Source organism: Myripristis murdjan, chromosome 20 (assembly GCF_902150065.1).
Source record: "Myripristis murdjan chromosome 20, fMyrMur1.1, whole genome shotgun sequence".
Taxonomy (NCBI): Eukaryota; Metazoa; Chordata; class Actinopteri; order Holocentriformes; family Holocentridae; genus Myripristis; species Myripristis murdjan.
Genome location: NC_043999.1, coordinates 28,678,416 through 28,694,237, shown reverse-complemented (window position 1 = coordinate 28,694,237; position 15,822 = coordinate 28,678,416). Strand labels below are relative to the sequence as shown.

The 15,822-nt window shown below is 39.9% G+C and overlaps 1 protein-coding gene across 1 annotated transcript; it reads right to left on the bottom strand.

Annotated features, from left to right (window-relative positions):
- Nucleotides 1-782: 782 nt before the first annotated feature.
- On the bottom strand, nt 783-8,711 carry LOC115379134 (palmdelphin-like). Its single transcript, XM_030079844.1, has 4 exons — nt 8,610-8,711; nt 5,137-5,161; nt 3,688-3,804; nt 783-2,663 (listed from the first exon to the last, which is right to left on the bottom strand). The coding sequence occupies exon 4, from the start codon at nt 2,659-2,661 to the stop codon at nt 1,411-1,413; it is 1,251 nt and encodes a 416-aa protein (XP_029935704.1). The 5' UTR covers nt 2,662-2,663; nt 3,688-3,804; nt 5,137-5,161; nt 8,610-8,711; the 3' UTR covers nt 783-1,410.
- Between the last annotated feature and the right edge of the window lie 7,111 nt (nt 8,712-15,822).

Genomic DNA, 15,822 nt, shown 5'->3' with positions numbered 1-15,822 from the left:
ACGTTTATTGTAAACTTCTTTGTGTTACAATCATGACTATAAACATTTCTTTATATTAGATTTATCAGCTAATCCTTTAACATGGTATTGTAACTGCAATACTGAATAAGAGTAAAATACTGTAATATACCGCAGTACACTGTCTGTCAATTTGGTGTAAATGTTCCTGTGAGATGAGAACAGAGCAAGCACACTGGCTGTGACTGGAGAGATGGTGTATTCCACGGCTCGGACAATAAAAAACATAATCGATTGGCCTGGGTTTAGCAGTTTTCATGTTTCTGTCTTACATAACAGAAAAAATTGCAGTTATATAACTGCATCTCTTCAGCATTATGTCTGTTCTTTTCATAATGCAAGTGAAAGATGCAGGGAGAGCGAGAGAGACAGCAAAACCAAGGACAGGTGTTTCAGTGTACAACAGCTAAATAGCTTCAGTTCATTCAATTACTGTGTCTCTTGGTTTCTCAAATCATAGGCTCTTATACATTCACATATATACTTTCAAATAAGCATATATTGTTAATTTGTAGTTTGTAGAGTAATTTTGGTTATGGTTAGGTCCTTGTCTTGGTGCCAGTTTCAGTGCTAGAGTAGGATGATAAAAAAGCGTGCTATAAAAGCCTGTTTAACTAGTCATACTTGGTATTGGAAACTTGTTTGAGTTGTGGTGGGTTGTGAACATATGGCTTTATGTATCATATGCAGGGAGTAATATATGTGATTATCTATCTATTTATGGTAAGAGCCCCAGCTTATATTGCCAAAGACAACACTGCATCTGTTATTTGAAAATATTTTAATTACATGGAGTAGGTAAAAGCAGTGCAGGTCAGTATAATTAAAACACAATCATGCCTCCTTCTCCGCAAAGCTCTTATTTGATTGAAAAAAACAAAAACAAAAACAAAAACAAACAAACAAAAAACAGAAAAACTGCACTGAGCATTGGTAGAAACTTGTACCCATGTAAATTTGAAGATGTAATCAATCTAGTTTGTCAGTAGGTGGCAACAAAGTTCTCTGAATAGCACTAGCCAATAGCGCAGTGGCACTGAGAAAATATCAGTAGTTGTCAGTAGCTTTCCTCATTCAAAGAAGAGAAAGGTCAGAGAGGAAAAGTTGTTACATATGTTGGGAAAGTGCTAAGCTACGTAGCTACACACAAGGCAAATGTTGGTGATCTTTAGAGTTTAAAAAACAACATGGAGTAAAGAGTCGAGAAGATAAGGGTGGCGGATGATCAAAGAATGAAAGAATGAAAGAAAGATGAAACAAAACAAGAGTGATGATCTTTAAGTGTCCCTAAATAAAGACAGAGAGCAAGAAAGAAAGAAGCAATATCCTATCACAATTCTATTACTTTCCTACTGATACTTTGCTGAGTTTCTCACAGGGATCACTTCAGTTTCATCTTCCTGTAGAACAGAGCTTCATCTTTTCAAGGTTGATGTTTCCTGTGCTTGTGGCCCCAGCCATTTCCTGTCCTTGCAGGCAGGGGCTGCGTTTTCCAGGCTTGTGGATGAACGTGGGCTTATGAGGTAGTAAATCATCACAGTTCATGTAGGCCTCTTCGAGAACATCTCTGCAGCCGGCCACCTTGGCTATACCGACTTTTGGCTGGAAGACTTTGCTCTTGTATCCCTCTGGATGGTATGAAAGAAACTCATCCCCACCATTGTCCTTTTTACCATTTTTGCCGTCACCATCATCATCATCATCATCATCACTGTTGCCAATGATCACCAGCTCAGCCTGGATATCCTCCTCTTCGTCATCATCTTCAGCGTTATGGTAGCCCATAAAAATCATGGTGACAGGCTCTGATTCTAGATCCTCTGACAGGCTGTAGATGAGGTTCAGAGACGCCTCGCTCTCTGGGTAGAAAGGTGACTGTCTGTTAGAATCAGCTGAGCTCTCTAGAAGTAGGACAGGGTCCTGAGAAGCTGCTGACTTATGGCCAGGTAGTGAAGGACTGCAGCTGTCTATATTCCTGTAGATTGGTTGTATGAAGGCTGGCATTCCCTCAGACCTGGCTGTGACTGAGACCAGAGCTGGACTTTGGGTATCTAACTGAGGTGATTGGGGCTGTGGAGTTAGATTCCTGTCAGTGATGAAGTAGGGCAAAAACTGATGGATTTCTTCTTCCTGTCTTTGGTCGCTGTCTTTCAGGATGGTGTCTTGTTGAATGAGGCCAGGACTTTTGCTTGGGGTTTTCCGACTTTCGAGCTCTCGGCTGAGCAGGCTTTCCTCTCCAAGGTTTTGAATCCCGTTTCTGGGTACAGTCTTGGCCTGGAAGGGGCTGGAGCTGGGAGTGGGCGTGTGCGTGGGTGTCTTACTGGGTGTCTTTGGTGTTGGAGGCCTACTGGTCCCTGTATAGGATGCAGAGTATACTGGTTTGTGGTACTGCACCTCACTGGGCACCTTCTTATCTGTAGCTTGGCGTAACAGCTCTTCCACCTCCACGGATGTCATTTCTCCAACTGCAGAATTGTACATTTTGCTGCCATCTGGGTGTAGTGCATACACTGACTTGCAGCCATCATCATACACTTTCACGCCCCTGTCCTGGATTGTTTCTGGGGTAACGGTTGCTGTAGAAACCACCTGACTCTCGCCTGTTCGCATGTCATGCTCCACACTGATCTCCATGGCAAACATAGCTGATGAGAGAGAGGAGAGAACACTTGGATGAAGGTCTTTGGACAGGATGTAAAAGTATTAAAATGGTTCAATGACTTTGCAGACTTTTCCTTTGAGATTCATATTAACAATATAATGATCCATCACTAATAGAGACAAAAGCACATGATTATACATAGACTTCACCAAATAAGCATGTGTATGCTATTTTATTGTATGATTTCAAGTTCCAGGAGAAAAACTATTATTCATATAAAAGTCTATATGCATAAAATTTTGCTCCTGATACTTGAAGTCATACAACAAACTGTTCACATCCTAATTTAATGAAGTTAGAAGTATGTATAACTATGTTCATTGGCCTATATGACTGATGTGTAAGAACTGTATGTAAGACAGCACCGTGACAATATCCCAGACATAGAAAACTTGTTATATATATATGTATATATATTTAATATGAATCTGCATGTGTACTCTATCCATTTTGTTGGATGACTTCAAGTTCCAGGAGCAAAACGGTACACATGTAAACACCAGCTGCTTTCAAATTTGCACACTGTTGAAAGTAAAATTATAGCTTAGAAAATATGCATAATGGAAACAGGAGGCATTTCAGGTCAGCCAGTCTCAAAAATAGAGACAGATATGCCTTGAGAACACAAATGGATGTCTGGTTCATAACTGAGCTGAGAGGAGCTGAGAGACCGCATGAAAAAGTCACAGCAACTCGGCATATTGAAATGTTGAGTGGCTATCTAGAACAACAAATGAAAGAGTGTGCACACTGCATATACAATATACTCCTAATCTATCTATCTATCTATCTATCTATCTATCTATCTGTCAAAAAGCTAAATGTTGCATTGTATTTCTCTGCTGATGCTGATGTCAGTTTTCCATGTAATGAGTGCCTATACTTTCACATTGTAATATTAGCACATAACTTTAAAGTAGTGGTTGCAAGGACAGTGTAAGATCAATCAAACCAATTCAGTAAATGTTTCACAATATATGGAGCTATAGATGATATTGTGTCTGTACCCTTCTTTTGTGCTTCACCACCAGGCTCTTGTTTTGCAGTGTTTCTTGGTGTTTTTGGAGTCTGCTGGACACTCAGTTTGACATCTGGGAGTGGTGAGCCAACATGATGTGTCACATCTGAGAAGCAAAAATGACCAGTAAAATAAAGAAAAAATGCACTTATAATAGGTGTTGGAATATACAAAAAAGGTTAGTATATCAACAAAAATGTATGTTATATGGTTAAGCTGTTGTTACCATTAAAGGACCATCCCAGTGATTTTGCTTGTTTATCTTAATAGCTATCAAATGTATCACTTTGTTTTTCCCCTTTTTTTGTACTTTTCTCAAATCAAGCAGTTGTATGTTAGAACTCCAGTATCATTTTCCTCCCTTTCACCCTGTCAGTGGTTTCGCTTCATTTAACTACAATATGAAAATTAAATTTCAGAGAATTCAAACTTTCCTCATGTAACTATTCCATCACTGTGATAAGATCATCGTTAATCTTCCTAAAAGCAGCAGCACTTACAAATTGGATCTCTTCACTGGAAAAGAGCCTCATCAGAGGTGGGCAGAGTAACCAAAAACTGTACTCAAGTAAGAGTACTGTTACTTTATAGCTATAAAATAACTTCATTCAATACTACTGATGGACCGGGACTATGAATTGCACCAGGATAATTTGCTTGCCAACCAGCAGCCTCTTAGCATAATGTTAACAAAATGCATTTCTGCATGACAGCAAATGTACACTTAAGTGCAAGCTTACTGAACCAAATAAGGCCCAGTGAAGCCTACTTCTTTTTAACGTAAAACAAAGGACACAAATGGACTCAGAGCCAGACTCCACCTTGAGCAAGACCTCTGTTTCATGCACTTCACTGGCAAAAACAAGCACTTTTATTGGATGTAATTTGACGAGTGTAACTGATGCCAAGGATTACATTACAATCCAAGTGATCTTGCTCAATAATGGAGCAATTCCAATTTATTTTTGGCCCTATTAGTCGTTTAAACATTAAATAAATATAAAATAGGGACTAGCTTTAAAACTACCAGAATTACCCTTTAGGTAACTCCCAATGGATAATGTGTCCCAGGAAAACAATGTTTTCCAACATTATCTGGAGGGAGTTTCAACCAAAAACTCAAACTGAAAATTGAGAGATTATGATATGTTATGAAATTTTTACTACCCCTGCATGATTTTCAGAATGGTTTATTTCAACGTAAAATGTGGGTAAAATGTAGTGAATGGGCCAAACATTCAAAATCACAGTTATGGTCCTACAGTATAACGTTAGTAGTTTGTTATTGTATATCTTAGTGAATAAGTAAATTCAGATCACTCAATAAGTTAATACTGTCTGGTCTGAGAAGTGATGGTAGAAGTCACAAATAAAACCTAAAACTACAAAAAGTAAACAGCTAATTAAAACACTCCAAGAAGCCACAAAAAGTGTTTACCTGCCTCAAACTCTGCATGTAGCTCCTGTGTGTGAAGATACAGGTCAACGTCGTGAAGGAAGGAGCATATCAAAATCACAGCAATGGTAGGCATTAAGGCACGTTGGTGTTAAGCGTCAGCAATCCAGGACTTTATGTTAGAGTTCCATTTCTGTTACTGTGTCTTATTCAGTAAGTCTAAATTCAGACAACAGTCAAAAGAACCAGAAAGCAAACCATGCATGTCAGTCTTTGCACACCACACACCCACTATCTGAATAATCCATTTACCTGCCACGTTATTCAGTCAAAGAAGCCCCAGGTGAACCACAGCACACCCACACAGTCTCCAGCTAATGGATCTTGTTAGAGGCAAACAGGAAGAGGCTAAGGCAGCGTGTTGTCAGTAGAGAAATTTATTTTCAGCACATAATCAATGGAAAACCTCAGTATCTAGTTGTTAGTTGACAGAAGCTTCACCCATTGCAGTTATAACACACTGAACAGAGAGGCATTTTGGTATAATTTCAACAATCTCCACTAACAATGATGTTAAGTTAAAGGGATAATTTACTCATTTTAATTTTGTATTTATTTATTTGTTTATTTATTTTAAAAGTTCACTTCCCCACTAGCATTCATGTAAGACAACAGTGGTGCTATCTTGCTCTCATTGTTACTGAGTGCTGAATACTGGCTGGATGCTCCAAATGCTAACTGCTGCCATTGATGTGGACTTCCCCCCAACATTATTAAAAATAATTGTCTTAATCCACTTCAATAAAGTTTGAGTTTGATTATATGTCGCAGAATTTTTATAGCTGGTGTTTGAAAGGTCCATGAAATGTGCAATAGAGGGGAATGGAGCTAAATACGAAGCTAACCACAACTTTACTTGCCAGCTACCTTTTAGTAGTAACAAAAAAAGTTTTACCTTTGTCCTCAAACATGCGTACTGTACATGTGTTCAGTGAAGAAAACAAATAATAACAAAGTCAAGCAATAAACTTCTGTCTGTGTGGTGGCAACTGCTTTCCTACATAACAGCTAGAGGGGAAGAGAAATTATATTAAAAAATTTCAAAATGCTTGTACCGTCTCTTTAAAACTGCAATATACAACTTTTGAACAATAAATATATGAAAATGTTTTTTTGGTTTTTTTTTCAGTGATGCTGGGGACATTTTGTGGCATGTTCAATTTGCATGTGGTGTGGATATGGGCATGGCCTGTGCCAGTGGTAAGTTGGATTGCTGCTATCAGGTTGAGAGCACAGCAATGGAGAAAAAATCAGTGAGAAAAGAAAGAGCAGCTGAGCTAAATGTGCATCCTAGAGCCATGCAGAAACATTGCTGTCATCTGGATGAGCAGCAGTGTACAACTGGCACATGACCAGGGGTTCCCAAACTTTTTCATGCTGGAACCAAGGGCAGCATTTGTGTATGGCAGAGTATGGCAGTTGCCACATGGCATATGGCGGTTGCCACACCCTATGGCATATGGTAGCCGTGTATGGCAGTTGCCATACTGTAGGTGTGGCAACTGCCATACACGGCTGGAAAATGTATGATTTCCTGTTAAACACTGTGGAACAAATGGCTAATTAAAAACTACAGTGAATTGGCAGACTTCCCAGGGTCAGTAATGCAGCACAGGTACTCCACTCTCATGCTAATGGGTTGCCATGGGAACCACTGTGATGTTATATTACTGTTTGAGTTTATTAAAATAGCAGTCATCTTTAGACCCTTTTTTTCCCCACAAATAGTTCATTAGTGAGCAGCAGGATGCAGGGAGCAGTACTCAGTCAGCAAAATGCCATCTAACATTTGAACATACAGTACCAGTCAAAAGTTTGGACACACCTCCTCATTCAATGTTTTTTCTTTATTTTCACTGCTTTCTTGTTTGGGCCAAGAAACACAAGGAATGGACATTAGACCAGTGGAAATCTGTGCTTTGGTCTGATGAGTCCAAATTTGAGATCTTTGGTTCCACCCGTCTTTGTGAGACGCAGAAAAGGGGAACGGATGGATTCCACATGCCTGGTTCCCACTGTGAAGCATGGAGGAGGAGGTGTGATGGTGTGGGGGTGTTTTGTTGGTGACACTGTTGGGGATTTATTCAAAATTGAAGGCACACTGAACCAGCATGGCTACCACAGCATCCTGCAGCGACATGCCATCCCATCCGGTTTGCGTTTAGTTGGACCATCATTTATTTTTCAACAGGACAATGAGCCCAAACACACCTCCAGGCTGTGTAAGGGCTATTTGACCAAGAAAAAGAGTGATGGAGTGCTGCGGCAGATGACCTGGCCTCCACAGTCACCGGACCTGAACCCAATCCAGATGGTTTGGGGTGAGCTGGACCGCAGAGTGAAGGCAAAGGGGCCAACAAGTGCTAAACACCTCTGGGAACTCCTTCAAGACTGTTGGAAAACCATTTCAGGTGACTACCTCTTGAAGCTCATGGAGAGAATGCCAAGAGTGTGCAAAGCAGTAATCAGAGCAAAGGGAGGCTATTTTGAAGAATCTAAAATACACTTTTTGTTTACTGCATAATTCCATATGTGTTCATTCATAGTTTTGATGCCTTCAGTGAAAATCTACAATGTAAATAGTCATGAAAATAAAGAAAAAAAAACATTAAATGAGAAGGTGTGTCCAAACTTTTGACTGGTAGTGTATGTTTTGCTTGTTCCCATTATTATCTGGTTCTGGGAGTCTATGCAATTGTATGGTGCCAGTACTGTAATAATTATGTGCGGTGCAACATTCTGATGCGAGGCATAAACTGTAGTTGTGTTTGGACATCAATCTGCCATACACTAGGTTTTGGTGAACTGCCACCACTGGCTAAAACCCACATTTAAGTACTATCTGACTACCAACCTACCAACTATTTTGATGCATCCTTCCCATAACCTACCTGTCTTTATGCTGGGACCTACCAGTGGGTTGGGACCCACAGTTTGAAAATCACGATCCTAGATGAATGCTGTTAGATTATCCCAGATTACTCATCAAGGTGAATCACAAGTGCTGGGGCAGGAACTCAACTACATTGTTATTATTACTAACATTATTATTATTATTATTATTATTATTAGATTTTTTTTGGGGCATATCTGCTTTATTTGACAGCCACACTAGAGAGAGACAGGAAGGGCGAGGGAGAGAGAGGGGATGACATGCAGCATGGGGCCTGAGGCTGGATTTGAACCCAGGATGCTGTGATCAGGACTCAGCCTTGGTACATGGTATGTGTTCTTATCTGGTGAGCCACTGGTGCGCTCCCAAGAACTCAACTAACTTACTGAACAGAGAGGGACACTTTCTTCTCTTCTCCTCTCTTCACTGCCTCAAGGCACGATGTTGCATATTGTAGCTTTAATATCAGCTGCCCCAAAATTGTCAATAAGCAGTACACAACAGTAGAATGTCAGCAGTCCCAAAGCAAATAAAGCAGGCAGGTTATTAAATTCGTGTCTACCTTGATAATGTCCTCAGCTGTCTTTTCCACCTCCTTCAGCCGTTTCAGAATGACTTCTTCATTGGCAGAGATGTTCAGCTCCTGTGTTTCCAAGGCCTCAATCTCCTTCTCTATTCTGTTAAAAGAGTGAAGTGGATACTGTTATTAAGACAAGGCACTTAGGCATTAGCTTCATAGCATTTACAGGGATACTGCGTGGTGAAGACAGAGTGGAAGGAGTTTGAGCTCTGCGTGGGACTGTTTTCTTAATCGTACTCCCACTGGACTGGATTTTCGGTACAGTATGCAGTAGCAGTTTTAGGCATGGGCGAAGCAGGCAGCCGCCTGGGGTGGCATTTTTTCATGTCACGTGGGGGGCGGCACGAGTGCAAAAAAAACCCCCAAAACAAAACAAAAAAATCATCAGTGCTGCAAAGCAGTTTTCTATTACCATATTCATCCGAATATAAGACGATATTTTTTCCATTGAAAATGCCCTGAAAAAACACCCGTGTCAAATATTAGGGAGTAGGAGGAGGAGTAGTAACACAGAAGGGCGCAAGGCAGTAATTTTGCCTAGGGCAGCAACATGGGCAGAACTGCCACTGACAGTATGGGAACAAAATGCAAAACATAAAATTGCTTTAAACAAGCAAACAAGCAAAATTGCTTAAAACAAGCAATTTTATGTTTGTTAGGAACTTTATTGTAACATTATACAAAATATAGAAAAAAAATATAGAAAAAAAAAAAGAAATAGAATACTGCTGCCAAGCAGTGGCGGTTCTGCCCATGTTACCGCCCTAGGCAAAATTACTGCTTTGCGCCCTTCTGTGTTACTACTTGACCAGGAAGCCAAAGTGTTCCCAAACAGGAGATTTTAACGACAAGGGACGCTCTTCAGGCTCTAGTTTCTCACTAGTGCCGGTTTCGGTAGCATTAGCTGTAGCCATGACATCAGTGCTCAGGCTTCAGGTCAGGCTTCAGGTGAAGCTTATTATGCTTCTTCTTCGAGAGACTAGATGCTTCCCCGGCGTACTGCTGCCCTCTACTGTTTTGCACGTGTAGCTGCAGGTGGATATGAATAAATGAAAATGAAACTTATGTTCCGCCACCTATTATACTCAAACCGAACGCACTGTACCGGAAATGTTCAATACGAATAAATGTACCGTTACACCCTACTCTTGTGTATAATTAAATTCATGCTACTACAATAATAATCTAGGGCAATAATCTGGGGCAAGCACACCTATTCTAGGGCAAATGACTGTGTATTTATTTACTTTACTTATTATTTTAGAGTATATGTTGCTGGCTGTGGTTGTTTGTTTTGCTGAGGTTTTATTTTGTTTCATCTCCCTATGTGTTTCAGCCCACTGATCAACAGTAGTTATCTTTGAAGAGGAACTTCAACAGAGCAGGTATGTCACCTGTATGTGCCTGTTGTAGAGCGATGCTTTTGCACATTTCTTACAATGAACAAAAGTCCAACGTGTTTCCATCTTTGTCAGTAACAACTGAGAATTTTGTCCTAATGTCTGACTTTGCTTTGCTTTTGTGTTGTACCTAATTTGATCTTTATTTTTTGGCCAGCTGTTCCCATCTGCAGCAAAGTTAAAACTGCCTGCTCCCGCGAGATTTGCATTGCATCTCACAGGACTCACAGGATCCCAATCCTAAATCCATGAGAAAAAAGTTAATAGGCGTTTGAATGGGCTATATTTTGGTCTTTTTTGAAACTTTCCCCCAGTGGGATTCTTTGGGGCTTTTTCTCCCTCACTCAGGACATGTCGAGGATACAAAATCAATTGAGTTTGCTTCTGTTGCAATTTGTTTGACCTTGAGTCATAAAATGACTGGACTACTTAGTTTGTATGGAAATTGAAATTGTACAAATTTAAATATTACATGTTTATGAATATGTTTGAGTTTCATTGCTCTTGAAATGTATTAAAAACCTGCCTTAAAATGACAAAACACACATATGTCGTTTTGCCCATCAACAGTAATGGTCCTTCTGTTTTATCCCATCTCAGCACTCACAGGGAGTGTTTTACTATCAGTGGGGTCAGGGTTATTTCCAAGCCCATCCTGTCTGCTGATGGCTTGTTTTGGCCCAGTGATGAGAGAAGGATTTTGTCCACAGATTGCCTGCGTGACTTTATCTGCCAGCTTTGATTTAGCTCTGTGGACAGAGCTCCCAAGTCTGCAGTGCTAAAGGCTTCAAGGTTCAAGGTTCAAGGTTTCTTTATGAGTTCCCAATGGTAAATTTATTGTGCAGATGTTAAAAACAAGACATCACAGCAATACAGAGTCAAAAGACATCAAAACAAAACAACTAAACAACTATCTAAATACTATTATCTATCGATCGATCGATCGATCGATCGATCGATCTATCTATCTATCTATCTATCTATCTATCTATCTATCTATCTATCTATCTATCTATCTATCTATCTATCTATCTATCTATCTATTCTATATACTGTGCATGGCCTTCTGAAGACCAGTCACCTGTGTATTTTGATAAGATGTATTTGACCACTATACTCAGTTAGCTGTAGATTCTGTGGCATATGCCTTTTAGTCCTTCTTGCAGCCGGAACAGAGAGGCCTAAATCCAGGCAGAGTTGACTTTCTACAGCAGAACCACCGCTTTTTCTCTTTCTCTCTTTTTCTTTTTTTGGACTTCATACAATTCTAAAATGTTTTATACTTTTTATACTTAGACTTCATTTGTATGTTGTTTTTTAATGATGATAAAGTAGTATTTCTTTAAGGGATAGTTCACCTATTTAAAAAAAAAATTACAGCTAGAAATGGTGGAAAAAAAAGTTTACCGTTTTCAATAAAAAAAAAAATCAACAGTCAAACTACTTTCTTGTGTGGTTGAAGCTCTGTCAGCCCTTTAGTTGGCAGGTACATGAAATGTATGTGAAATGTGTGCTATAGAGGGGAGTGGAGGAAAATTAGAAGCTAGCCACAACACTACCTGCCAGCTATCTTTTAGTACTCTGGTTGTCCTCCAACAAGTGTAAATGTGTTCAATGCAGAAAACAAACAAAAGCAACGTCAAATGATCTGAAACGATCTCTGCGGTGATTACTGCTCCTCTGGCGCAGAGTGACACAAAAAGTGCAGAAGTTGCAGGATCTTTCTGGATATTGATAAAAGGCAGTTATAAACAGCCTATTGTACGTGTGCACTACACAGTCATCTGTGATTTTTAGCTTGGGAAAGCAACATTTGTAAAGTAATGATAAACCTTTTTTGAGTGAATTAAGGAGGTTATAATTAGGAATCACTTAACTGGAGGAGAAGGTTGTGCTTGATTTTTAGTGGAGTGCTGAACCCAACATCCAGTATTCAGAAAGTGTAAAAAGGTAGCACATCCAAGTCATCAAGTCAAAGCACAAATACTCACATTTCACCGGTTTATTGGCTAACATCACAGTGTTATATTTATGAATGTTAGCTGGGGAGAGTTCACCTCAATGGCAGGAGGCTAACAGTTAGCATATGGAGCATCCAGCCAGTATCCAGCACTCAGTAGCAATGTGCTTCTAGCTGTCCTACAGAACAGCTAGGAGGGTTAAATAAGTGATATAATGTCATTTTTTCAAAATTGGTGAACTGTGATAGATTCAACATGGAAGTGGACAGTACTACGCAAAGCTTCTAAATAGGGTATTTATAATTAGGAAAACTTAAGGGCTGCAGTGACCAGCTGGACCTGCAAGCAGTATTAAAATTTTCAAAATGGGTGATATATCCCTTTAAGCACTTTGAGCTGTATGACTGGATGGAACATGTGCTGTTTAAAAAAAAAAAAAAAAGAAGAAGGAAAAACCAATGAGCAGAATTTGACTTGTTCATGGGAACATGGAGCACATCTTGCACCTCCTGTGTATAAGCTGTAAATCATCTGATTAGTCATCATGTTCCTGCATTCTCATTTGCATATATGTTATTATTTTCAAGAATTTTCATATTTTTTAAATTAATGTCATAGTGAGTAAGTGCATATATATTTTGGTGCATCTTCCTAACAATATTGTTTTCATCTCATAATGTTCTGCTGCTGATAATTTGCTCACCCTTATACAGATTTTATCATACTCTAATTTAAACATTTCTACTTGACACATTCTTGGCACATTGATTTCAGCTTCATATGGCTTATATCGCTCATTTGTCCTGTTATATTTTATCTCTTCTTTGCTCCGTCCTATTATCATTTTGCTGCAACAATCCATTTTCCCCATAGAGATCATAAGTATTGCATTTAACAGTATCTTATCATTTTAGTGAGAAACAGCAGATTTTCATACATTGTGTATTTGGTGATGGATATGCTTGTCATTTCAGTCTCACTTTTATGGCTGATGGTGATAGAGGGATGGTGACTGACAACATTTTTACAACATATTTATCTGAAATTCATAGATGTTTTGGGACAGCACAAGAAAATGGAGTTAGGCTGGAACCAAGAATCTAAGGTATTGTTAAAAAGACAATGTAGCTGACTGACTAGGGTTCACAGTATTCTTTGTGTGTGTTAGTGTGTGGAGACACTAAGCCACAGTTAAGAAATCAGGTTACATAATGAAAGGTGGGCTGACTGACACCCAACACTATATGACAGGGAGTGAAGTAGGTGAAAGTAGTGGACAGACTCAGAGGCTGATTTATCAAGGCTTTGCAGGGCTCAAACGAGACAAACACTGTCTGTCCTTGATTTACCAAGGTGCCGAAGAACAGGTTTACGCTGGGGAAATCAAAGAAAAGTGGCACCTCTGAAAACTGCATGATGTAGGACCACAAAAATTTGAGAGAGTGGAATGATAATAAATTCAAATGACTTGCTTTAAGCTGATTTATCATGATTGGTGGCTAGTGTAGCAAAGGAAATCGCACTGGTTGTTTAAAGGGGTGGTAAACTAAAATATGTAATATTTCATTGAAATGGTGCTGAAAAAGAGTACAGTATGCTGCTCAACAAACCTTCCCTGGATCAATAAAGGTAAAAACACATATACTCATCCAGGTAACGCATGGTGACGGTGTTTCTAAAAGTGATGCATGGATTCACAGAGCATAGCAAAATTTTGTGGAAAGCTTGCTCATGGGGCAAGAAACACTTGATTACACTGATTGGCCAAGATGGTGCGTGACAGTGGGTGTGGTAGTGTTGTAGTCAAGACCACACCAACCGAGACCAAGACATTACCAAGAGTACCTAGACCAAGACAAGACTCCTCGTGCAAGGGCTGATCTGGGTCACTGACCTCACCTTGTGTAGGTCAGAGAGGTCATTTAGGGTTGTGCCGGCAATTTTGCTGCACACCCTAACAATTCCCAATATTTTGTTCTTGTTTTTACATGTTAAAAGGCCGAACCAACAGATGAAGATAAAAGTTAAAAAACATTTGATAAAACAAGAATAAAACATTCTCATAAAAGTAGTATCCACTTTAAAACTTCGGAGCTTACGATAGAAGTACATCCGCTGATGAGCCTTCTTACAGAGTGAGTCAACATGGGCTTCAAAGGTCAGCCTATCATCAAGTTACAGTTCCCAAGTATTTATACTGGTTACAGCCTCCACATTTTCTCCAAGGATTACCACAGGTGTTTTTTTTTTCTAAAGTCAATGAGCATCTCCTTCAACTTTGAGACATTAATCTTTAAAAAGGAGGACTCACACCAGTCAGTGAATTCCTTCACCACTGGCCCGTGATCAGAGTCGTCACTGCTGAGAAGAGACAGGATGACTGAGTCGTCAGCAAACTTAAGGATATGACGCTGTGGATACTGGCTGCGACAATCATTGGTGTATAAAATAAATAAAAGGGGTGAAAGAACACAGCCCTGAGGAGAGCCAGTAGAGGAGAAGATGACATCAGAAAAAAACCCGTTGACCCTCACCCGCTGAGACTGTTCAGTTAAAAAGTCCATCAGCCATCCAATGAGGCCAGAGTCAACGCCATAAAAATGATGTAATTTCTCAGCTAAAATGTGGGGTTGAATACGGTTAAAAGCCGATGAGAAATCAATAAAAAGTAGTTTTGCGAATGTCTTATTTCCCTCAAGATGCTTTAGGAAATACTGTTTTGTAAAGCACTTGAAGGCAGAACTACTGGGAGAGACATCTTTCAAGTTTTGGACGACTACATCGGATGAAATGGACTTGACTGGTCTCGTTGTGTGGGGGTGTGTTCGGACGGGGCCATGACCGGGAAAAACAGTAGAGTGACCGCTCTCATTAAGCAGAAAGCCCCGAATGCAGTTGCTCCACCGCAAGGCGCTCATTGCGAATCGGATTGACGACAAGCTTAATCAGGTACTACAGGACGTTATACAAGTAGTGAATTTCATCAAAGCCCGCCCCGTTAAAGACAGGCTGTTCACTCTGTTGTGTAATGAGATGGGCACCCAGTTTGAAGGGTTGCTACTTTATTCCAACGTGCGCTGGCTGTCATGGGGGGCAGTTTTGAACCGTGTATATGAGCTGCGCAGGGAGATAGCGGAGTTCCTCTCATCTGAAAAGCATCGGCTGGCTGACCTTTTTACAAATGCTGCCTGGATTCGCAAACTTGCATACATGTCGGACATTTTCCAGCATCTAAATGTACTGAATCAAAGCATGCAAGGACGTGACATATACATGTTGCATGTGCAAGACAAAGTGCATGCTTTTACCAAGAAAATCACGCTGTGGTCAAACAAGGTCCAGGAGGGAGTTACACAAATGTCCCCCCCAGATGCTCAGAAAGCTGGCGATTAACAAACAGGAAATCCACAACACCACCATCATTGAAACAATGGTGGAATGAAATCTTATCATATTGTACTCCAGAAAAAATTATGTATTGTGTAAGGGGAAAACCAGAGCATTTTCTCAATATATGGCAGTGTTTCTGAAAGGGGGGTCCGCGGACCACTAGTGGTCCGCGAGCGCCCCCTAGTGGTCCGCCATGAAATTGTGCTTTATATGGAACATTCAAAAAAGAAAGAAAACGTTTGCAAGGACTCACAGAAGTTTCCTTGAACCCCCTTTTCTAAAAAAAAAAAAAAAATCAACTGTATATAGAATATAATAAATAAACACAGTAGAAACAGTAGAAAAAAACTCAGTGACTGACGGCTGATCGTTGTACTACAGCTGTCTCCAGTTTAAGTTGATGATGATCAGTAGCCTAGTAACGTAACATCAGAGTGACAGAGC

Coding starts and splice junctions, on each gene's coding strand:
- LOC115379134 (XM_030079844.1), bottom strand. CDS start 2,661: ATGTTTGCCATGGAGATCAGTGTGGAGCATGACATGCGAACAGGCGAG.